This window comes from Fusarium redolens (genome assembly GCF_020744475.1).
Source record: "Fusarium redolens strain MPI-CAGE-AT-0023 chromosome Unknown BKA55scaffold_10, whole genome shotgun sequence".
Lineage (NCBI taxonomy): Eukaryota > Fungi > Ascomycota > Sordariomycetes > Hypocreales > Nectriaceae > Fusarium > Fusarium redolens.
Genome location: NW_025763673.1, coordinates 177514 through 201562, shown reverse-complemented (window position 1 = coordinate 201562; position 24049 = coordinate 177514). Strand labels below are relative to the sequence as shown.

Here is a 24049-nt window from a genome sequence, read left to right as displayed (position 1 = left end):
GGGTTTGAGGCAGATAAACCTCTTTGAGCCACTCGACCGCAATATGGTTGTCTGTCCAGCCGTTGTCGGACGTGATATAATACCAGTCGGCGATCTTGTTAAACTCATCAATAAACCACTGCTTCTGAAGTTCTTTGCCCTTGAAGATAATTCCCGGCTTTAGAAGACGGCCATCTGCAGTGACGGCTTCGATAAAACTAGTCCAAGTGCGGGACTGCGAGCCTTTGAGGAAGGCCTTCCTCCTGGGATCGCTACTGCCAATTACCAAGGAATCCAAACCTAGATTTGCAATTTATTGGTAAGTCTTGTATCAGAAGTGGTCAGTACTCACCAAATCCAGCCATGATACCGCCCTCGTCAACATTAACCGTGTTCTCAGGCTTGATCCAGCCATATTCGCTCTCCCGGATATCAAAGTACCAATTGACGGCCATCGGGGTAAAAGAATTAAACCTTGCAGCTTCCTGGCGTTTTCCTACCTTCGTGTCGATCTCTGGATGGCGTTTAATAAACCTGGCTAGCCAGTGTACACCGATAGGCCTTTCCCGGCCCTGCTGTCTCAACAGGGCAGCTACGGTGGCGCGAACTTGACTGTGGGAAGGAGCATAGCCCAATGCCTCTTGTCGAAGTATCCATGTAACTAATCTAGCCTCTTGGGATTTGTATAACAGCTGGGCAGGTTGGGTGGCCTCAGACTTTGACGGTAGGCCTCTTAATCGGTCAGACAGAGTGGTTTGGGGCATTCCATGCTTCTGGGCGGCCTGGTGCTGCGAGAGGTGATTATCTGTAACATCCAGTATAGCTTCAATGACATCATTCTCTGTATAAGACTGTTGAGGCATTTTCAAGGCGATTAAAGGAAGCTGCTATAGATAAAAATTTGATGAAAATTTGGGGAGGCTGGGTGATGGAGGAGACATTTTGAGAAATTTTACATTAGTGCCATGCGACCAAACTGATTGTGTAAAATACAAATGAACTTTCAATATTAAACAGCATGAAACTCTCAGTAAGACACAATCTGTTCCATGTAAATAGCTTCAATTTTGGCCAAGCACTGTGCAAGTGAAGTTGGACATTTTGTATGGGGAAATTCTTTTTTCGCTGACCGGTAGGTGGGTATGACCGGCAGGTGGGTACTGCATGGTAGAGCTGGCTACGAGTAGAGAGGTGCCTCTTGGAGGTAATGAGTACAGAAAACGCTCGAGCATGTATACGGCTCCGATCCAAGAGGCCTTGCAGATGATCCGAGCGAGAATCAGCAGGGCAGCGATTGTAGATAGTTTAGCTCAGCACGTCCTGTGCTCCATTAGGAGACTTTTTGGGGCCTACGGCCCCCCGGACGAAAAATATACATACATATATACATATTCAATCAATGATAACTCAAAATGGATTGATGTTTATGTAATCCGTATTCGATATTGATTGACGTTGAGTTGACGTTGATCGTCAATCCATTCAACATATTGAAATACGTTGAGTTGAACACACCCTTGCCACGCAGTAGGTGACTCTCCTCTTTTGGTCTTGAGCGCCAGGTTAGCTAATATCTCGATACCTGTAGAAAACGTCCAGACATTACTTTTGCAATTCTAACACCCTGTACAATTACGTCGAGCAGAACGGGACGGACAGATTGAATCCACATATGTTAGATTATCGGAGAGACAGGTGCGCATCGACCTGCCTTTTCTTTTGGGCAATTTCGGGCGGGGTCGAGTGCAGGTGGGAATTCAGGCTCAGGCGAGGATATGGTTGGCGGAAAGGAAATACTCTAAGTGTTTACCCCAAACTCTAATTCGAAACTAGACTTTCCCCGCTCACGTGGGTACCTTACCCTACCCTCTAAGCCTCGATTGGAGCTAGCATCGGTTGCCCTCCTTGACTAACCTCTTTCGTTGTCATCCGTACTAGGAGTTTGAGTCCCGGCGCATCGACCTGCCTCAGGATGTTTGCGTCCCACGGGGGCAACATAGGGCGCCACTCAAATGGTCTTTTAGTCACCAATCATAGATTCTTTCTAGCATGCCCCTAACTTAAATCAGAACTCTGATGTGAGATGATCGAGTAGTACACTCGTCATGTTTATGTATATTTTACCTCTTGGAGCTCGAGCAGCCAAATACCGTACAACTCTTCTTCTTTGTTTCCGTGTCCATCAGATTCATGCTCATGAATTCTGCCCTATACAGAACATCATCCACTACTAAGATCCGCTGTTCTATTATCAGCCCGGTGATTCTCTCTGTTGTATCTCTGCAACATTTTTGTTCATTCCATATCCATCGAGCCATGAGTGGACCAATCAAAACACAAAGCATTCTGGACAACGCACGCATAGCGCCTGAAATATTTAAATTGTGTCATATTGTGTTATAACTTACGCAGTTGCATCGCGTTTGCCCCGTATTTTCCAAACCATTACATAAAAGGTGAATGACAGAAAACCAGACTCCCAACCAAAAGTCCGCCGGAACAGGATTGAGATTGCCCTCCAGCCCTTACCTCTTGACCTCCTTACAATGGTCTTCCAAGCCCCTGCCCCAACATCTTCGATTGAATCAAGGGCACCTAGTATATGCATCATATTTACTGAAATGTTGACAAATTTTCATTCACCAGCTATTGATTATTAAAAGACATTGGATGAAATATTAAGAAGAATAAAAATTTCCGCAATGAATAAAGGAAGGAAAGCATTGAAATTAGAAAAAGAAACAGAAAAGAAAAAGGTGGGGGGGGGGGGGGGGGAGGAAGCCCCCACGATAACAGCCCTTACAAAATTATCCATTCATGGAGACATAGCGTTCTTCACCACACTTGGGGTCAACACCATACAACCTACCAATGTAGTATGAACCCAGTACAGACCAGCTCGTTCATTGAAGTTCCAACCATCTTGATTCATGCTTATACCGTGTGTATTGTTTTAAAATCCTCAAAAAGACCAGTCGGTATGAACGGTTAAGATCGTCCTTAGCTAAGCACTGATTTAAAGAAATGAACAGCATGCAAGTAGTAGCCAATATGCCTCTTACTTATTCTGGTCCTTCAACTCTCCATAATGCCTTACGACCTCAGCCACTTCATTACCAACCTCCGTTTGCAGATTCTCGAAACCCTCAATAACCCCCTGTCGATCCCCCTTCGCCATCTCCTGACTCATCTTGAACTTACCCTCCAGCTTCGTCACCTCGATCTCAATACCAATTATATTTCTCTTCAACAACTCAATAAACCTTTCAGGAGCGTCTGTGACCTTCCACTGCGAGGGCCTGTCACCGCCAGTATATCCCATGATTTTCGTTTCGTTATGGTTCGTTAGGTCGGAGATGGCCGTACCAAGAAATCTTGATGTTTCTTGGTTGTTTTCGTAGTAGATACGTGCCTTTCCATAGACCTGCGCTGCAGCGTAGTTCCACGTTGGTACTACTTTACCAGTTGCGGGCTTCGTCTCGGTATAGAATTTAGGTGTAACGTAATGGTGAGCAGACCTGGTGAAGATGACAAGGACTTCGTCTTCGAGGAAGTTGTTCAGGGAGGGGTTTGAAGAACAGTGTTCCATCATGATCTTGCTTTGTGGGTTTTGTCGTGCAAGATGCCCTCGTAATTTACCGAGTTCAGTTTCACTGGATTCATCCTTGACGTCCAACAGAAAGGGAATGTGACTGCTTTGGAGGAATGAATACGTCGGTGATTTGATGCCGGTTGTGAGAATTCCAAGCGGGTTCTCGTGGATGAGATGGCGAAGAACGCGAAGGTCTGCCTCGGCATGGGCGGCGCGGATGTACATGGTTACGAGGTCAGGAATCGACGGTGTCGGGATAGGAGGTGAGAGTCGTAAGGAGGAAGAGTTAGTTGCGATCTGAAAAGCACTACGGCCATTACGTTCGGTCTATGTAATGAAGGCCGGGCCGAGGGGGCAGTCTGTCACGGATGCCGTGAAAGGTGATCGTTTAGACCGGGCCGGTCTTGACGACGAACCAGAGGGGTCCCATAGGGACACGCCTAGGCGCGCCTCCACTCCTGAACGCGTAGGCGGCGTCGTCTAGGCGCACAGGACCTGTGTGCTCGGGGCACAGACCCCCCTGTCAGCAGGCTAGGGGCACAGTCCCCTGACTAAGCATTCATCATTTATGGGATGTTGAGGGAGCGATTTTCAGGGGCTAAGCATCTTTATCTTGATCTCTGTATCATTTTATCAATTAACTTAAATGGATCAATTTCCGGATGACTGCTTACCTCCTGAGCATACATATGCATCTCGAGATGATCTATTCCAAGCGATCAATCGCTGGGCAGCACCACGAGGCTATGCTTTTGTTACCGGAAGGTCCAACAAAGGCAAGTCTGGGAGACTTACAGTTTACTTCACTTGCGATCGTGCCCGTCGGCCTCCAAGCGACTCAAGAAGCCGTATTCGAGCAACCTGCACTCGAAGCACCCTCTGCCCCTTCTCTATCACCGCAAAGGAGTTACCCGATGCATCTGGCTGGGTTGTACGACATCGATCGGATAGTCAATATGCTACACATAACCACACGCCAAGCACCCATCCCACTGCTCATCCTGTTCTTCGAAGGCTCTCGAAAGACGATAAATCAACAATCAGCAATCTTACAAAGGCTGGAATCAGCTCAAAAGAGATTAGAACCTATATTCGACAACATTCAAATTCCATTGCAACTCAGAAGGATATCTCCAACAGCATTGCAGAAGCTCGACGATCATCTCGCTTTGGCCAGAACACAATGCATGCTCTTATTAACCAGCTAGATCAAGAAGGCTTTTGGAATCGTATGCAGGTAGATAGTAAAGGACGGGTTACAGCAGTTTTATTTGCTCATCCTGAATCACTTACCTATCTGCAAGCATATCCCGACCTTCTTCTTCTAGACTGCACATATAAGACGAATCGGTATGGCATGCCGCTTCTCGACATTATCGGCGTTGATGCCTGTCAACGATCATTCTGCATTGCTTTTGCATTCCTCAGCGGCGAAGAGGAACAAGACTACCAATGGGCTCCCGAACGACTGAAGTCTTTATATGAGGTCTGCAATACAAGCTTTCCGTCTGTCATTATTACGGACTGTGCTTTAGCTTGTATAAATGCAGTTGCTATCTGCTTTCCATCTGCAGTCCTTCTATTATGCCTTTGGCATGCTAATAAGGCAGTCCTTGCTTATTGTCGGCCGGCCTTTATTCAACACCGAACAGATCCAAAGACAATCGAGGCAGAGCTTCTTAGCTGGCAAGAGTTCTATAACCAGTGGCATTTAATCATTCAATCAGCTGATCAGGTAACCTTTGATCAGCGGGTTCAGCAGCTTGAGCAGCGATATCTACCCGCCTACGCCAATGAGATTGGATATTTGCATGCAACGTGGCTAAACCCTCACAAGGAGAAGCTTGTAAAAGCTTGGGTTGATCAGCATCTTCACTTTGGTACTGTCGTTACTTCTCGTGTGGAAGGTATTCATAGTCTACTTAAAAGCTATCTAAATACATCGACACTAGATCTATTTGAGGCTTGGGGTGCTATTACACGAGCTGTTACCAATCAGGTCCATCAGCTACAGTCAAATCAAGCCCAACAGCAACTTCGACAACCAATTGAGCTTCGTATAGCTCTGTATAGTGCTGTTCAAGGTTGGGTATCTTTTGAGGCGTTGAAGAAGGTTGAAGAGCAACGAAAGCGGCTTTTGGATAAAAAACCCCCTCTGCCTCGCTGCACTGGTATTTTTATGCGTACACTGGGATTGCCTTGCGCTCACCTACTTCAGACCTTACAAGAACAAGGCCAAGTTCTTCTTCTTGAGCATTTCCACAAGCATTGGCATCTGAAGCGCCCAGGGCAGCAACAGTTACTTCTGGAGCCTCGCACTCGCATAGATGCAAGGGCTACTATATCAAATCTGCCACAATCAAGTACAAAAAGACTACCAAGCTCCTTTGAAGCCGCTGCGACTACAGGAAAAGCAAGGGCAAAGGCCCCGCCAAAATGCAGCAAATGCCATGAAGTCGGTCACCAAATGAATTCGAAGGCATGTCCCTTGCGGCATCAAGAGCTCTTGAAAAAGGTAGCAGCAGAGGCAAAGGCACTGGCAGAAACAGATGTATCGGCAATGACAGCGGCACCGGCAGTCCTCGCCGATCAGCCGGAGACTATGACTGGGACCTTGCAAGACTCGCCCGGTGGCGCCTCTCAGCGGCCGGCAGGGCTGCCGTCAGATCAGATTAACAATCAGATATATCAATCAGATCAATCAATTCAAATCAGATATGAAATTTCGTCAGATCAATCAATTCAAACACAAGCATCTGTACATCTGATATATCTGAATGGAGAGCAGCTACCCTAGAACCGCCGGATCATCTGTATGTTCCGGCTCCGGAGAGAGTGGCTCTTCCTGAAAAGCTACGATGTTACAGGGGTCAGCCGAGCTGATTGGTCCTGGACCCTTGCTTGCCGGGGTCTTAGGTAGAGGCGAATCTAAAGGTACCCGTATTCACTCGTGAGATTCGGAACGCCCTGTGGAGTCAAATGCCATGTACTAAGTGGCTCATTCCTTTTAGACTCTCAAAAAGTCGATTATAGCCGTGTTAAATCCAAAAAGGCCAATTATATGCTGCTAAATCAGCCGTAAGAAGGGGTAGTTGACTCCACAGGGCGTTCCGAATCTCGTGAGTAAATACGGTAGATCACCCCATTCTTCTACCTCTCGCTCTGATACGGCATAGATTTAGCCAGACTTTGGTGGATTGATCATAGCAATCCCGCGTTTGAGTAGATTTGCATTGGATGCCCTTGCAATCTCGGCCATGTCAACCGATTGCAAGAGAACATTCAGTCTTGCGAAGCTTACAGTCAGCTCACAGCGACATTCTCTCGAGCATTCAGTCGATCCAATTACTGAAGAACTGGATAAGGGGAGGGTGTGTTACTCTGGGGGGGCTATGCTTAAGCAATAAGGCAGTCAGATCCCACGGGCAGAATCGTGAGGCTGGGAATAGCTCCACGTGACCTATTATGTCAGATATCTATCAATCAATCAATCAGATCAGATATGGAGGACAAATTATCAGTTCAGTTCAGATTTACGTCCTAATCTGATTTGATTGATCTGACGGCAGCCCTGGCGGCCGGGATCTCCTGTTCATGAGCAACCCCCTTCGCTTGGCCGGCCATCGCCATCACCACCGAGGTACGATTCTCCACAGGAAATATATGAAAGATATGTTGCTGCAAGAAGCGCGTGGTACGCAGTGCAGCCAGTTGGCAGCATCAAGACGAACCAACAATATCGCAGGGCGATGGGGCTCCCACTCAGGTATGACAAACAGAGCTACGAGTGGTGCCTGGACTACAAACAGATGTCCAAGCGCTGTATCACGTCAACAGGATCAAGAGAATGGACGAAAGAGGAGATGATGGCGTATTTGGATTGGAGTAAGGCGGAGGATGAGCGGATTGAAGCCCGGGTCGCCGAGGAGATGGGAGACAATCCTTTGGCCAATAGAAGAAGAGGCGTCAAAGACATTTGGGAGAGAATAGAAGCAGACAGTAGGGAACAAGAAGCTTTGCACTTAGCTAGTGGGCGCACAGAAGATTGTATCATTGTTGGAAGTCATGGGTGTTAGACGGTCACTCGGTAGCAAAGCCATTGAACATTCTCCGGCTGTCATAGCTGTGTATAATTTGGTTAGCCCTTCCCGTCCCTATTTCAATAATCACAGTCAAAGGGTAGCTGTCGGCTCCGTTGAATGCGTTAGTACATTCAGTCAATTTCTAATTCAACGGGAAATGCTTAGTCAGGGGGCTGTGCCCCTAGCCTGCTGACAGGGGGGTCTGTGCCCCGAGCACACAGGTCCTGTGCGCCTAGACGACGCCCGCGTAGGCGGGATCTCATACACGCACATCCGGCTGTGCGTTTAATATCACGTGACTTTGCGCACATCCCGATGTGCAAATAAGATTCGTTATGTAAGCCCGATCCGCGTGTGTGAGTGAGCCTCTTCCATCAACGGCCGCTGTAGGAATGACCAACAACCTGCCACAGCTCCGGGCGATAGAGGGTTCAAGGATTCATGTTTGGAGCGTTGATTCGAATGCGTATGTTCAGTGGATATGGCGGGGAACGCAGTGATATTGTAGGATAGCTCAATAAAAGTAGCATTATGTTGTTGGTGCTGCATTGCCAAGCCTACTTGACCCTACATTGGAACTTAACTACACCTTCCTCAAATCAAGCTATTGGACCACCAATCCTACACTCGGAGTTTTACCTTTTCTTTCTCATTCAAACGATACATATCAATCATATTTCCCATTAGATTTGCAAATGTTAGTAAGGGGCGTTCCCACTAGGCTCCTCCTCCCTGCTGTAAAACATCTCTCTCGGCAGCATCCCAGATATGTTGCATCCCTCGCCGCTGTGGAAAAGGCTTCTCTGCCATCTCTTCCCCTACATTCTGTTCAACTCGCTCATTCTCAGCTTTATCCCAGTCAAGATAACTGAACTGCTCCTCCTTAGTCCACTCTCTCGTGCCGGATTTCTCCCTGAAACGCGACCCCATTTGCTTGTAGTTAAGACACCATTGGAGCTCTATCTTGCTATACCGCGCCGGCAACCCCATAGCCTTCCTATATTGCTGATTGGTCCTCAGCCCTCCCCGGGGCACTGTGGCATACCAGTGATCGGAATGGTCTGGTATGAGTTGGTATTGGTATGGTAAATACCGCCAAGACTTGGTATGGTTTGAAGAAATCTCAATACCATGGTATTACTGGTATACCAAGTCATACCAGTAAGGCTAAAATGGGCTAAAAATAGGCCGAGTTGGTGGCGCTAGGCGGCTGGGTTATGGACCAAACTGGCTAGCGCCTCAAGGTTAAGAAATTTCTCGGCTTAAAATTTACAATCCTACAACACGTAGTTGGCCCATTTACGGTATTGAGGTATCACCTATGGAATCTCCAGTTCCAACCTCGCCGTCCTCTTTGGCTACAGGCTCAACGCCATTATCCTTCAAGACTCCTACACCGTCGCCTGCTCCCCTTCAGTATCCCGAGCCTCCGGACGAATTTGTACAAGACAACATCACGTACTTGAACCGCGAAAAGGCCACAAAGAAAGCAGCCCGTCTGGGCTCATCACATGTATAGTAAACTTTCTTTCACCCTTCTATAGCTTTTCGACGTCGTTCTTAAAAGTCTTGGCATCCTTAATGGTATTATTGGTCTTACCGGTAATACCATACCAGTTATTATGTAAGCATCTGGTATGGTTTGGTTTGACCCCCCATACCAGACCATACCAGACCATTCCGATCACTGTGGCATACCAAGCCTCTCGTGCTTCTTTGTACCGTTGGTAGATAGCACGCGGGTCATCAGCTCGTAACGCAGGAGCCGCAGCTAGTGGTGTAGGTGCTGGAGGAGATACTCTACAAGTTGTTGTGTGCGCTGTTGTGTGCGTTGTTATAACGGCTATAGTCTCAGATATCATAGAGACTCCAGACAGAGATGCCGGGGATGCTGAGCGGGTTATAGAGCGAGTAGTTGTATGTGTTATTGTATGCGTAGTTGTAGATGAGTCATTAGGAGCCTGCACTGTATTTGTTGTTGTAAAGGCTCTTATTGGAGCTTCCACAAGATAGTCATAGCGTAAGGCACATACCTTAGACCTCGATGTATGGCCCACCGTGCCACATTTGGAACACTTTGGTGGCGCCTTTTGGCTTGTTTCTTTCTCAATGGCTTCAAATGCACAAGGCTCACGCTGTGTGCTTGTTGGCGGAAGCTTTGAACTAGCTGCTAGGCGGTTAAACAGCTTATGGGGCTCAATAATAATCCGGGGGGTTCCTGGGCGATGGAGAAGCCAATGTGGATGAATCTGCTCTAGCAGAAGGGGCTCATCGAGCTGTATCAATGGTTGAAGCATGTGGGCACAAGGCAGACCAAGAGTCCTTGCAGTAACTCCCGTACATGCAGGATACTCTCTCAACAGTCGTTGCCGTTGATTATCAAGCTGCCGAAGGGCTTCGTGTGATAGCCAACCACGGATGTTACTATACAGCGGCCCAGATATATCGATTGGTGTGCTGGCCTGCTGCTGAGATTGGACTTCCTCAAGCCGTTTGAGCTGGTTTGATAAAACAAGCTTGATGATATTCCAGGCCCCAAAAAGGTCAACTTGCGAGGTCTTCATGTGAGATTTGATAAGCCGATGGATACCCTCAGCCCGTGACGTGACGAATTGCTGAAAGTGACGGTGTTGGTGAACCCAGGCCTTGACAAGCCTCTCTTTATAGAGCTCTAGCCAAGTCTCAATGATGTAGCCTACCTCGTTGAGGTGGTCAGGGCTGTATTGTTGCTTGAACTTCTCAAGCCTCTCCATGTAGATATCCTCGGTTGTTGAGGCCACAATCCCATGCCAATGCTTGTAGAACGTATCCCACTTTTCCTGCCCTTGAACATCGTCTTTATCTCGAGTGAATCCAGGCTTGCAATAGCTTGTAACCGCATTATTGATATGCCATAGGCATAGCAACACAGGTGACCCAGGAAAGCAAGAGGGGGAAGAAAGAGCATTCATACAAGCAAGGCACCGATCTGTAAGTATTACAGACGGTAGAGTTATTCCATAATGCTCATATATATGCCGCAACAGTTCAAGAACCCAGATGAAGTCCCTTTCTTCTTCTCCACTGAGAAAGGCAAATGCAATACAAAAGGATCTTTGACATGCATCAACGCCAACTATATCAAGGAGAGGCATGCTATACTTATTGACCTTGTACGTACAGTCTAATACAAGTACTTCAGGGTATAGCTTGAGGTATCTCAGCGAGCTTGGATGTGCAAAAAACACTGACGTAACTCTGCTACTCTCGTCAAGGCGTATCTGACTCCAGAAACCCTCGTTCTCAAGCTCATTAGCAAGGGCATGCATATTACTTTGGCCTTTAGCAAGCTCCCGCTTACCTTGGGCAATGTAATTGTAGATATCCTGCTGTGTAGCAAGCGTATCTGAGTTCAAGTGTAGATAAGATTGAATCTTCCTTGGCTCAATGCCGGCATTGCTGAGTTTGTGGACTGTTGATCGATCTGGGGATGATAGATGACGATGTACCGGATGTGCCCGTTCACTGAAGCTTGGTTCGTGATTATGACGATCGAAACCAGGTCCGGGGCGATGGGTGAGGCTCCACACCGTCTTACACAGGCTCTCCTTTGCTGCGATAGAGAACTGGCATCCTGTACGACGTGTTGTAGTCTTCCGTTTCCGTTCCTTCGCCGGCTTGACCTTAGGGGCTTTCCCTGCTCCACGGTCACAACTGTAGATAACCCTGGTTCTTCCACTGGGAGTCACCACAGAGGACTTGACTGAGAAGGCATAACCTCGAGGTGCTGCCCAAGCATTGATTGCGGTGACCAGTTCCTCCCGTGAGCTGTATTGACCTTCAGGAGGCATAGCATCATCAGGGAAGGGAATTGGAACGCCAATTGGGTTCATAGTTGCTGAAAGAAGGCACGGCAGGCTAAATAGATGTCATAGAAGCTGTTGATCGTTGAATTGGGGCCCCAAATTGCACCAATTTGCGGTATGTTACCCCTTTTTGGGCTTACATAACGAATCTTATTTGCACATCGGGATGTGCGCAAAGTCACGTGATATTAAACGCACAGCCGGATGTGCGTGTATGAGATCCCAATTTGGCCCAAACTCCACTGTCGCAGGTTTCAGGGGCTTCACCCATTGCTGCTTTCGCTAGCCGCAATTGTAGTCCCCAAGTGCGGGCTTCATTATGGCACAAACGACATTTCCTGATGATGTGCTCCCGCCAGAAGGTACATACGACTCACGAGAGGCTCTGCTCACCGCTATCAACGAGTGGGCGGCACCGAGAGGCTACGCGTTCATAACTGGAAGATCTTCACGGTCAACTAGCGGTAGGCAGATTATCACCTACGCATGCGATCGATGGTGTCGTCCGCCTAGCGTGTCAAAAGACCGCCAGCGTAAGACTACTACGCGAGGAACTAATTGTCGGTTCTCGATTATCGCGAAGGAATCCCTAGATAAGGCGACTTGGTCTTTAAGGCATCGTCCGGACAGCCGGTTTCATATACACAACCACGAGCCAAGCTGCCACAAATCGGCCCATCCAGTCCATCGGCAGCTCTCCGATGCGGACAAGTCGACAGTCAGCCGCCTTACGAATGCAGGAGTACCATACGCCACCACTCTTTCGGCATACCCACTCTTTCGGCAAGCAAAATAAAAAAAGCACCACCAAAAATCAGCAACTTTATTTCCACATAATTTGACCAAATTGCGAGATATACATGGAATATTTTGTTTGATAAATCATAAATTAATGTCTCTGTTGAAACTTTGTTTTTTTTTACGAGCCGCTCTGATCGCCTGGTGAGTTGGTGGGGTATGGTTTCCTCTCTGACTTCGATGACTGAGCCAGCCTCCGATTCTGCCTCCTGTTCGCTTGAACACACAGATTCCACCCCACCAGGCGTATTTTGAGCCTCCTCTTCTGGCATGACTTCTCCACCAGCTAAAGTCTCTCCAAGGGTCATGAAACGTTTGTTAGGATTCGGCACTGCCTTCCTCTTCTTCCCTCTTCTCAGGCGAGCCAGTTCCTCCTCTAGGCTAGCAATCCTCAGAGTATGCGCCGCTACCGTCTGCTGCTGAGCCTCAAAGCCCTTGGCTATCACGTTGTACCGTCTCCGCGTCTTTGGTGTTTTGTTAAGTCCAAGATCGCGAATTTGACGACTCGTCTGTGGTGTATCGTCCGAGTCGAAATATGGCCTTGGTTCGGGAGTCGCTCTCGGGCTGCCGTTTGGCCTATCTTGTTGGATTTCAGGGTGCCGGAGCGCTTTTTCACGGGAGATCGGCCAGTTTCCAGTAACCCTCCAAGCAGACAGTATGTTCTTTCGCGTCATGCCAACTCGGCGAGCCTTGGCGTAGGCCCTGATGAAATTGGCCTTGTCCATCGGGGTGGAATCAGTCAACAAGGCGAACTTCTCCAACTCTCGTCGATATGCAGCCTTGGATACATTGAATACTCCATTGTCCAGTGGTTGAAGTCCATGAGAGCAGTGTGCTGGCAGGTAGCAGCAGTAAACATTGTTCAAGAAGCACGTGGCCATCCATTCATCCTTCCACCACTCAGCGCTGATCTTGAGGTTGGAGAAATGAAGGACATACCGTCGCATGGCTTCCATGGCCATCTAAAATGATCAGTCTCGCGTCTGACTCGTCGGCGGGCGTAGTCTGTGGCAGATAAACTCTCTCGAGCCATTCAATGCCAATGTGGTCGTCAGTCCACCCGTTAGGCGATGTTATATAATACCAGTCTGCTATCTGCTTGAACTCGTCAAGAAACCATTGTTTCTGGAGCTCTTTCCCCTTGAAGATTATGCCGGGAACTAAAACGCGGCCATCAGCAGTTACGGCTTCGATAAATGAAGTCCAGTTTCGAGTCTGTGGTCCCTTGAGAAATGCCTTCCGCTTCGGGTCTGCGCTTCCAACAACCAGGCTATCTAAGCCTAAACAAAAAGGTTCAGTTGGACGAATTTCAAGCACTTGAACGGTATACAGATAGATACTTACCGAAACCAATCATGATACCTCCCTCGTCAACATTGACGGTGTTTTCAGGCTTGATCCAGCCATAATGGCCCTCCCGAATATCAAAGTACCAATGAACCGCTTTAGGTGTGAAAGAGTTGAATCTTTTGGCTTCTTGGCGTCTGCCCATCTTGGTCTTTAGGTCTGCGCGACGATTGATAAACCTGGCCACCCAGTTGTGTCCCAAGTCGGGCTGTTCGCCCTGCCGTCTCAACAAGCCCATGACACAAGCGCGGATCTGACTGTGGGACGGAGCGTAGCCCAAGGACTCCTGGCGGAGTATCCAGAAAGCCAATCGATCCTCTTGGCTCTTGGACAAGCGTCGACGAGGGTGGATCTGCTCATTCACGGCCCGACGGCCATTAAGTCTGTCGACTAGAGTGCTTCGGGGCACACCATGTCTCTGAGCGGCTTGAGGGGGCGAAAAGCCATTATCAGTAACATCCAATATAGCCTCTGCCATGTTTTCCTCTGTATATTTCCATCGAAATCTTGGCCTAGGCATTTTCTTGTCGTTGTCAAAGATAAAGGCCAGAAAACACGGAAAGAAGCGGTGAGGAACTTGGAGATTAAGCTGACAACATTTCCAAAGCAACGCATGCATAGATCGCGTACCCCGCACAACCTTAAAGTACCCCAATCGTCAACTCCAGTCATTTCTATAATCAGTAGAGATATTATCTTCTAATGAGCCATTTACTTTAGTCAATTCTGGTGTAAGTGAAGTTGGGGAGTTTTGGTGGAGCTTTTTTTATTTTGCTTGCCGAAAGAGTGGGTATGCCGAAAGAGTGGTGGCGTATGGTAGCGCCAAAGGATATCAGAATTTACATCCGTCAGAATTCGAACACCATTGCAACACAGCAAGATATTTATATTCGTATCGCAGATAGCAAACGAGAACTTTGTGAGGATCAAAGTACTATACACGCCTTTGCTAACCAACTGGATAAGGAAGGGTTCTGGAAACGAATGCGGCTTGATTCGGATAACCGAATCATGGCGGTGTTGTTCGCCCATCCAGAGTCATTGGCTTACCTTCAGGCCTACCCAGACTTGCTTTTCCTCGACTGTACATATAAGACAAACAAATACGGGATGCCACTGCTTGACATGGTTGGCGTTGACGCCTGCCAGCGATCGTTCTGTATAGCCTTTGCATTCCTTAGCGGCGAGACTGAGCAGGACTACCAATGGGCCTTGGACCGGCTTAGGTCCCTGTATGAGCTCTGCCATACAAGGCTTCCATCGGTTATCCTAACAGACCGTGATAAGGCTTGTATGAACGCCGCAGAAATCTGCTTTCCATCCTCAATTTCACTCTTGTGCCTATGGCATGCGAATAAGGCAGTCCTCCATTATTGCCAGCCGACATTCGTGCGCCACCAACAAGGACCAGAGGCCTACCAGCAAAGTCTGGCCGATTGGAATGAGTTTTTCAATCATTGGCATTCGATCATGAAGTCACCGGATGAAAAGGCATTTGATCAGCGTGTACAAGAGTTTGAAAAGCGCTACCTACCACAATATATTGAAGAGGTTGGCTATATCAAGGCCAATTGGCTCGATCCGTAGAAGGAAAGGTTAGTGAGGGCTTGGGTTGATCAACATCCTCATTTTGGTAATGTAGTCACCTCGGGGGTTGAGGGTATCCATTGGCTCCTTAAGAGCCACCTCAAGAAATCCACACTAAATCTCTTCGAGGCTTGGAGGGCTATGAAGCATGCGCTTCTCAATCAATTAGCCGAACTGCGATCCAACCAAGCCAGCCAACAAATGAGAACACCAATCGAGCTCTCTGGATCACTATACAGTGCTGTCCGTGGCTGGGTATCTCACGAGGCTTAACGCAAGGTGGAAGAACAGCGGAAGCTCCTCTTAAAAGAACATCTGCCCATTTGCACTGGTGCATTCTCCAGATCTCACGGCCTCCCTTGCGCCCATACTCTCAAGGCTCTACAAGAACAAAATCAGTCCCTTCGCCTGGAGCATTTTCATACACATTGGCACCTCAATCGCCATGGTGTTCACCGGTTACTACTGGAGCCTCGGCATTGACCCGATCGGATAGCCGCCGGTTCGAGTACTAGGAGACCACGATCAAGTACCCAGAGAGAGCCAAGTGCATTCGAGGCAGTTCAGGCAACAACACGGCCAAAGACACAACCTAAATGCAGCAGATGCCACCAGATAGGTCATACAATGACTTCAAAGACATGCCCTCAACGATACGAGGAGCTTTTGAAGCCACTAGCAGCGACGGCGCAGGCACGACCATTGCCGACGACATCTTCATCAGCATCATCAGCAGCACCGTTGGCACAGACAACGATAGTGCCGACATCAAGGTATGACGATCCTGGGGCTATCTATCAGAGATATGTTGCTGCTCGAGATGCTTGGTACAAGGTGCAGCCTCGTGGCAGTATTAAAACTAACCAGCAGTATCAGAGGGCGCTAGGTCTACCTCTGCGGTACGACAAATCCAGCTATCAATGGTGTCTCGATTGGAAGCAGATGGGTAAGCGCTGCGATACTCCAAACGGCTCCAGAGATTGGACTAAAGAGGAGATGATGGCCTATTTAGATTGGAGCAAAGCAGAAGATGACCGTGTCGAGGCTCAGGTAGCTGTGGAGATGGAACGCAACCCTTTTTCCAGCAGAAGAGGTATGCATGATATTTGGGAGGCGGCAGCGGCAGATAATGAGGCCCAGCAGGCCATTCATTCCGGTAGATAACCAAGAATTCATAACCATTTGAAATCATAGTATTCTCAAAAGTAAAAACTGCATCAGAGCGCAATTTCGACAGGCCAAATTGAGGGCTGACATAATCCGCACGCCTACGCGTTCAGGTGTGGAGGCGCGCCTAGGCGTGTCCCTATGGGGCCCCGTATGGTTTGGTTTGACCCCCCATACCAGACCATACCAGACCATTCCGATCACTGGTCAAAAGTGTGCGGGCTTTCTCCATGCGAACGGAGCTGTCACCGCCTGCTGCAAGGTTTCTCATGGCGGTATTCGGCATGGTCATTCGCTATCTCAGTGGCGATCCGCACATATATCATTAACACGATGTGAATTGCATCTGGGGTATTGTGAAGGCGATGGCTGCAATCAAGATAGAACGGCATGTTAGCATGTCCAGTCGTATGGACGGGAATCTTTCTTAACGTATAGCTACTTATGATAATACCTTGTCTAATCTTACATTTGTTAGCTACCCTAGCCCGGAAATGGGATCTTCTTACTGTAGAGTAAAGTTACTAACAAGCTGAATATTAAGCACACTCTTGCCTACCATGACACCGTATGAGCCCCGGTTGAGGACCCACTGCTGCTTCTCTGTGTCCCAGGAACTAAGATCGCGTCTTGCCAACGGAAACTTGAAAATCTCGCGTGTACCTGGGGCGAGCACCTTCTTCTCAAAGCCACGCAAGATCTTTGATGGTCCTTCGCCTGGCAAGTTTAGATAAAGCTGCGCAACCTCGGCCGAAGAGACATTTCCGGTGTTGCTAACGACGCAGGTGATAGTTCCTACCTCATCCCAAAGTGAGCTGATGCCTCCTGGCAACACAACGTCAGGGTTGGGTGGCAGGACGGTTGCGGTCTGATCAACATCAATTGTCAAGTTTGAGAACGCAAAAGTTGTGTAAGACAGGCCAAATCCAAACTCGAATCGCGGTTCGATATGGGATTGGTCAAAATGCTTGTAGTCAATAAAAACCCCTTCAGTGAAATTACTTTGAGGGTAGAATGGGTGATCATCGCGAGGAATGTCCGGCTCAAGAAGATGTCCGTAGTCAGACTCTCGCTTTGCAATGGTGTAAGGAAGGCGTCCAGACGGAGACTGTTCACCATACAAGATCTCGACTAAGGCAGGGCCAGAATCCTGACCAGGAAGGTGAGCCATGATGACTGCTGTGACATTGTCATGCTCGATCCATGGGTCGACAAGGCGAATACCTGCTGCATGCACAACGACGATGGTGTTGCTGCATTGCGATGCAACAGTCGTTACCAAGTGATCCGAGTAAGCATCAGTCAAGTTCTTGCGATCGTATCCCTCGGATGCCATTGCATTAATGAACACCAAGCAAGCTTGTGAAGCCGGGTTGACAAACGGCGAGTACGATGATGTATCCCAGAAGAGAAAAGTATCATCGTCGTATGCTCTTCGCTTCAAGGCATCCAAAGGCGCATGGATAACGCCAGTCGAGGCTCCAGAGCCGCCACCAGAGATGAGTGTTCCGTTCAGGTAAACGGAGGGCCCGGTTACGGAATCAATCTCACTCGCGCCAAAGAGACGGAACAGAGTATCATTAGAAAAGGCGCTGCCATTTAGGTGGCGTTGAGCTCCTCCATGTCCCATTGCCCATGACGTGAAGCCAGTAGGGTCAGGTGTGTTGACGCCCTGTGCCACTGCGTCGTATCCAAAGACGGAAAGGAACTTGGGCTTCTTGAAGGGAAGAGCATTCCTGACATTCTTGACAAGGACATGTCCTTCAATGGCGCTCTGACGAATAATGGTCTTAGAAGCAGGGTCTCGAGCTTCGACATACTCATGAGGCAGAGTTGGATTGAGTGGAAAGCCTTTGCCCTCTGCTCCCTTCTCCAAAGTGCCGTACTTGAGCCAAGTGGCAACAATTCTCGTCGCCATATCATCTAGACGGGATGCATTGACAGATCCGTTGTTTACCATATCAACTAAGCTGCCTTCTTTTCCATTCCAAAGAGGAGCAACTGGCATCACGACATCCAGACCAGCGTTGGCGCTTCCGACACCACTCTTGTGCTCGTACCAGTCTGAGACGACAAATCCTTGAAACCCAAGCTGTGTCTTGAGGAGATCGTTCATCAGCTTGCTGTTCTGGCACGAGTACGAGTTATTGACACGGTTGTAGGCGCACATGACAGATCCTGCGCCTGCGTGAATAGCGTCGTAGAATGGCCAAAGGTAGAGCTCATGCATGGTCTGGTCATCTAAGTTAGAGGAAACTGAGGCATTGACCTTTGTTGGGAGGTGCTCCGCAGCTTTTCGATTGGTCTCCTGCTCGTTGGCAATCAAATGCTTGACGCAAGCGATGACAGACTGTTGCAAGCCCCTTATAGTCGGTGCAGTCAAGGCGCCAGTGAGATACGGGTCGTTGCTGGGGGACTCCCAGTTCCTACCACCTTTGACAACCCTGCCTAGACCTCCGACGCTGGGTGCTAATGCCACGTTGGCTCCTTTGCGCTTGAACTCGGCTCCCAAATGCAGTGCCCTCATGTAAGCCAGATCTCGGTTCCAAGTAGCTCCAAGATGGATTCCCGCGGGATATGAGTTGACGCCTTCGAAGGCCCGGACGCCAGCGCTAGCATCAGCGTAACACAAGCCGGGGATGTCCAGTCGTGGCACACTGCCCCCATTTCCGCCGCAGCCGTTGACCCCTTCGTAACCACTGGTGATGTTGGCCTTTTCCTCAAAGGTCATGTTGGAGACAAGAGACTGAGCTTGCTGGTAAACTGAAGCCCAGTCACCTAGTCCAGTCCCAACCGCTACATCAATTAGCACAATTTATCCAAATGGTCTGCTGGTCTTGCAGTTGAAACCCCTTGATCGGTACTTACGCGTAGGGTAGAAGGAAGGTGATCGTCCATAACTCCGGAAACGCTCAAGCTCCTCAAAGTATGTCTCGCTCTTGTTTGTTGCCTGTGCAAACGCAACTCCGCCAAATACAGCACCAACAAATAGGACGAGTCTCATGTTGTCGACCTCAGGTGATTAGATGTCAAGAGAATAAGCAGGTAGGTAGCGGTAGGAAGAGACATGACCTCCATACGGTTTCCAACGGTCCTTCTTATACTCATCATGCCGCCCAACCTCCATGTTTAGTTCCCCAGGTCCCCAGCTTGTAGTCTGACTTGTGGGGAAGAAAAGTTTAAGTAAAACGGCCCGAAAACTATATTGGAGCTCCATTCGTCTTATTTCAGGTTTACACTATTGCAGAAAGTAAAGTGCTGTCATGGAAAACATTTATGAGCTTGCTACCGCGGAATGATGGCTCAAAACGGTTAACAATGTGGGTCTGGGGCAGATACGTGAGTTAGAGTTAGGTTTGGAAAATAGCCGCGGCAAAATAAAACTGTCTACTACGCAACTCCAGATAGAATTTAACCGAATGAAACTATACCACTTCAAGCAAGGCTCCTACTAACTGTTTACAGTCCACCAATAATCGTAGCCTATACATGCTAGTTAGTAATGGTCCGCCGTAAAGCGACTAATGAGCTGCAAAATTAGCCGAAGCCCTATCTCATCAACGTCCGTCGGCGACTGAATGTTCTTTTTGCCGTCACATTCTGGTCGCATGTTGATCTACATCCCAGTAACCAACGATCCCAATGCAGCAATATTCGCCGCATTCATCAGCCGGGTTGAGCCCACTGCATGATGCTGCTCCCGATAATATTCCAGGAACTAGGTCACTAGATCCCCACCAGGGGGAAATCCCAGAATCAGACGCGTCATCGATGCTAGCTGCTGAGCATGGTCGAACTCGCAGCTCGCGAATAAGTGTAAGCTGTGACCTGTGTCATAAACGGAAGATCAAGGTAGGCCTAAGCGTCATTACAGAGCTCGTATAAAACTTTTACCATCTTTCATCGTTTCTAATTAACCGAGCAGTGCGATGCTGGACGACCATCATGCTCTAATTGCCGCAACGTCGGCGCCAAATGTCAGACTCTACGAGCTTTAGCCAAGCGTGGAAGGAAGAGTCGAAAGCGACAATCGGACCTCCAAGTCTCACAAGACTCGGCCATCATTGACAAAAATCTACCTTCGCCGGCCGCCTACCCCGCTCCGGAAGCTTCTGGGGACTATCAAGTTCGAGAGACAACAAGCACTCCATCTTACGAGGCTTCTAACCAAACCTATCATCATGAATCGGGCCCACATGTTTCCTGCAATCAAGAGCAAAATAGTCCTCGATGTCTAATAACTTCTGTGGAGTTATTGCCCATATCACCAAGGTTGCCATCCGCAGTGAATTACAGATTCCATCCCCTTTTGCAGAACTTGGCCAAAGACTTGGCAGATGCTGGCGTCTCCACACCAGATGTCATATCTTACATGGGCACGTGTCTGGATCTCTTTGTCGATCACATTTATCCAATCTATCCCATCATATACCAACCGCATCTCCGCCAGTACCTAGAGGACCTACAATACCACGATCAGTATCCGTGGGAACCAAGATCATTCATGCTCTTGTCATTGCTTTGTGCTTATATTCTCGCTGTTTTGCCCATGTCGATATCTGGAGCTCCTTGGTGCATCGCCGAGGCATTTTACAGCGCTTTCAAGAATACACACGATCAATACCCGCAAGGCGATGTTGACCACCCTACCAGTTCTTCTGTGGCTATACACCTCTTGCACGCTGCTTGGCAAGGCACATCCGGAAACTCTAGGGCTTCGTGGTACATCTTGGGGAATGCCATGAGAACATCCCTATTGATGGGTCTACACGATGAAAAGAGCTATGAAAAAATGTCTCCAGTAGAGGCACAGCTATGTCGGCGAGCTTTCTGGGCATTATACACAGGAGACAAAGCTGCATCTCTGCTTGGAGGTCATCCCATGACATTTGGGAAAAGCCTGTTCTGGGGCTTTACTGTTCCTCGCTATCCAGAATCGCTCGGGCCCGAGGATGAGGTCACTGTGAAACTTTACAATGGACGGCGAGAGACTCTTGACCTTTTGGTCGGATTCAATGCGAACCAGGATATATGGCGGGCAGCGGAAGATCTCTTGCTAGCGGAACGAGAAGACATGACGAATGATCTCAACACATCCGATATTCGCTTTCATACCACGGCCGCTGCCTTTCGCAAGTTCCGAACGATTCTTGACAAGGTTCACAATCCACTTCGGTTCTACTACTCGCTCGACACTAGTTTGGACGGATTCTACTTCGCTGATCAACATGATCATCGCCCACAAGTTCCTCAGGCTCTTGCGGCACAGAGAACGAATCTGCACATATCGTACCAATATTTGAAAGTGGTGTTCTTACGCAAATATCCGTCCCACTATTTCAACGATCCAAGAACTTCAGATCCTGCAGGCTCAATCGCCCAACCGTTGTCACTAACAGTCCCGTCGCAGACTGAGGCAACGGCTACCACCTCTGCGATCTCCACACCATCAAGTAGTACTGTCCAAGGCCGATCGAATTTCCAGTCAGACCATTGCCAACTCAGCTTTGGGCTTGGCTTAGTTCGCGAAACCATGCACATTGCTGAGGATATGCTATACATCATTCACACATCGAGTCTTCAAAGTCTACGGGTCAACGGGGAACCATGTATTGAGAAGATTCGATACGTGGCAGCATCTGTTCTAGAAGTGCTAGCTCAAGGTATTGGTGATACTGCCTTGCGAGAGCGAGCGCTTAAGTTCCGAGACCTTTATCCTCATCTTCTCGCTCGTTTGGAGAGTAAGGCTTCCGACGATCCCAAACTTCCAGTTCATGGATGATATTGTATTATGTAAAGATAGTGTCTCTATTTCTCGCCATTTGATGTTGTTTATATTGCGCAGTAGTGCTGGGTGAAAATATATTTTATGAAACTTGATTGTTCATCGTTGAGATGAGAGTTCTTCTCGGGTTTATATCTCCAGTTGATTTCATCTAGGACTTTGAACTTTAAATCTAGGACTTTCAGACTAACAGTCTGAATCCTGAAGATAAGGGGGATTCCCAATTTTTTTTTCAACATATGGAAGACAAGAAGTTGAACCGGCGGGCCCATACCCGAAGACAATCACAAGCAAATGAGGCGCCTTTCGAGTCCAGTGCCACTGGGCAGGCTGCAGAGTCACCAAAGCCAAGGAAAAGGGGCCGAAAACCCAAGAAGCAGCTAAAAGAGCAGAAGGTAGCGGGTCATCATGAGGAGCTTGATGATGATGATCTTCCCAAGGATCCTCGCAGGCGCCGAGTGCTCGAACGTAATCGCATTGCGGCGAACAAGTGTCGTCTCCGCAAGCGTGATGAAGCCTTAGCACTCGCCTCTCGAGAAAAAGCCATAGAGGACCAGAACCGCTATCTTATGACGTGTTTCGAATCTTTAACCGCCGAAATTTACTACCTAAAGACCCAATTACTGCGGCATACAGACTGCACTTGCGTTCTCATCCAGAAATACATCGCGAATGAGGCGAAGAAGTGCGTGGATGGGATGCTCGCTTGTTCTTCTGCCTTTGATACCCAGGGCAGTTCGCGGAGCCGGTGTGATGGAAGTCCGAGCGATGCTAGCACCGCCGAAATGTTGATTAAGCAGAGTCCAAATGGAGGTAGTTTCCCGTCAACCCCAAGAATCTCTTCTCAGCAGGGATCTAGCACCTCGAAGGTTACAGACGTCATGTTTGATATGATGGGTTTAGGATCATTTCAAACGGCTACTATGCCGCCTGATTCAATGGCCTTTACCCAGCCAGTTCCACCGTTATCCTTCACTGAATATGGACCAGGGTTATCCGTCTACGAGGGGCCGCGAGAACACCAAGCGGATGAGGTTGCTTGGAACACATATTTATTTTAACGCTAGCCGCTACCCTTGTCTCTTAATATTAGAAATACGGGATAAGAAACTACGCGAAGAGATATTTACGATTCCGGTTAAGGCGAAGTTGGTTTATCCCTTGAGCTGTGGAAAACCTCCCGGCCGTACCGAGCCTCACATCCACCCCAACTTCTGAGAGGTACATGAGGGGAACCTTATGATGCGTCATTGATTGATTACACCTACATCCTCATAGAAATTCTTTCGGATTGATCAATGACTTCCCAATCGGTACCTATAGAGATCTCGGCGGAGGCGCTCAACGCGTATGATGACAGCAGCTTTATCAATGAAGATAACAGCCTTCAAGAGCATGAGGGTGATAGCACCCGGAGACCGGCTTTTCTGCCTGCCGAAGACCGAGGCTTCGATTTTCAACCCTTCCAAGTGCCGCGACGAGAGCTTGTTGTCAAGCAGCTGCCCCAGAACCCACTGTCCCTTTTCCAACACTTTATACCTATTTCCCTAGTCAATAGCTGGGTCGAATACACTAATGACTGGGTCAATAGCCTGCTCCAGAGCGGCGTTATTGATAGCCAAGAACACGAAATAACAGAAAAGTCCCGCCTCCGCGCCTGGAAGCCAACTACGGCTGCAGAGATATATATCTGGCTTGGGATCCTTATCTACATAGGAGTCCACGGCGAAATATCAGTCGAAGACCATTGGACGACCTCTCAGCTAGAGGATCAGCGGCCTGAACACTCGATAATTAAGTTCATGACTTATGACCGATTTCAACTCCTTTATCGTCATCTCCGGCTCTTTGACCACACTAAGTTCAC

At 48.4% G+C, this 24049-nt stretch overlaps 5 protein-coding genes across 5 annotated transcripts; 3 read left to right on the top strand and 2 right to left on the bottom strand.

Moving 5' to 3' along the window:
• Positions 1-2045: 2045 nt before the first annotated feature.
• Positions 2046-2754, top strand: BKA55DRAFT_571254 (uncharacterized protein). The gene has a single exon (XM_046193059.1). The coding sequence runs from the start codon at positions 2170-2172 to the stop codon at positions 2380-2382; it is 213 nt and encodes a 70-aa protein (XP_046047871.1). The 5' UTR covers positions 2046-2169; the 3' UTR covers positions 2383-2754.
• BKA55DRAFT_571253 (transcriptional regulator PAI 2-type) lies at positions 2738-4047 on the bottom strand. The gene has a single exon (XM_046193058.1). It carries the CDS (start codon positions 3794-3796, stop codon positions 3038-3040), a length of 759 nt encoding a protein of 252 aa, XP_046047870.1. The 5' UTR covers positions 3797-4047; the 3' UTR covers positions 2738-3037.
• Positions 4048-16880: 12833 nt separating this feature from the next.
• BKA55DRAFT_701727 (glycosyl hydrolase family 3 N terminal domain-containing protein) lies at positions 16881-19421 on the bottom strand (the record flags this gene model as incomplete). Its single annotated transcript, XM_046200605.1, has 3 exons — positions 19266-19421; positions 16957-19193; positions 16881-16898 (listed from the first exon to the last, which is right to left on the bottom strand). The coding sequence occupies exons 1-3, from the start codon at positions 19399-19401 to the stop codon at positions 16881-16883; spliced, it is 2391 nt and encodes a 796-aa protein (XP_046047869.1). The 5' UTR covers positions 19402-19421.
• Positions 19422-19945: 524 nt separating this feature from the next.
• On the top strand, positions 19946-22273 carry BKA55DRAFT_617082 (uncharacterized protein). Its single transcript, XM_046196722.1, has 2 exons — positions 19946-20249; positions 20323-22273. Exons 1-2 carry the CDS (start codon positions 20040-20042, stop codon positions 22177-22179), a joined length of 2067 nt encoding a protein of 688 aa, XP_046047868.1. The 5' UTR covers positions 19946-20039; the 3' UTR covers positions 22180-22273.
• A 148-nt stretch (positions 22274-22421) lies between these two features.
• On the top strand, positions 22422-23243 carry BKA55DRAFT_515244 (uncharacterized protein; the record flags this gene model as incomplete). Its single annotated transcript, XM_046188007.1, has 1 exon — positions 22422-23243. The coding sequence occupies one exon, from the start codon at positions 22422-22424 to the stop codon at positions 23241-23243; it is 822 nt and encodes a 273-aa protein (XP_046047867.1).
• Positions 23244-24049: the final 806 nt, after the last annotated feature.

Coding starts and splice junctions, on each gene's coding strand:
- BKA55DRAFT_571254 (XM_046193059.1), top strand. CDS start 2,170: ATGCTCATGAATTCTGCCCTATACAGAACATCATCCACTACTAAGATC.
- BKA55DRAFT_571253 (XM_046193058.1), bottom strand. CDS start 3,796: ATGTACATCCGCGCCGCCCATGCCGAGGCAGACCTTCGCGTTCTTCGC.
- BKA55DRAFT_617082 (XM_046196722.1), top strand. CDS start 20,040: ATGCAGCAATATTCGCCGCATTCATCAGCCGGGTTGAGCCCACTGCAT. Junction 20,250..20,322: donor GTCATAAACGGAAGATCAAG/GTAGGCCTAAGC, acceptor TTAACCGAGCAG/TGCGATGCTGGACGACCATC.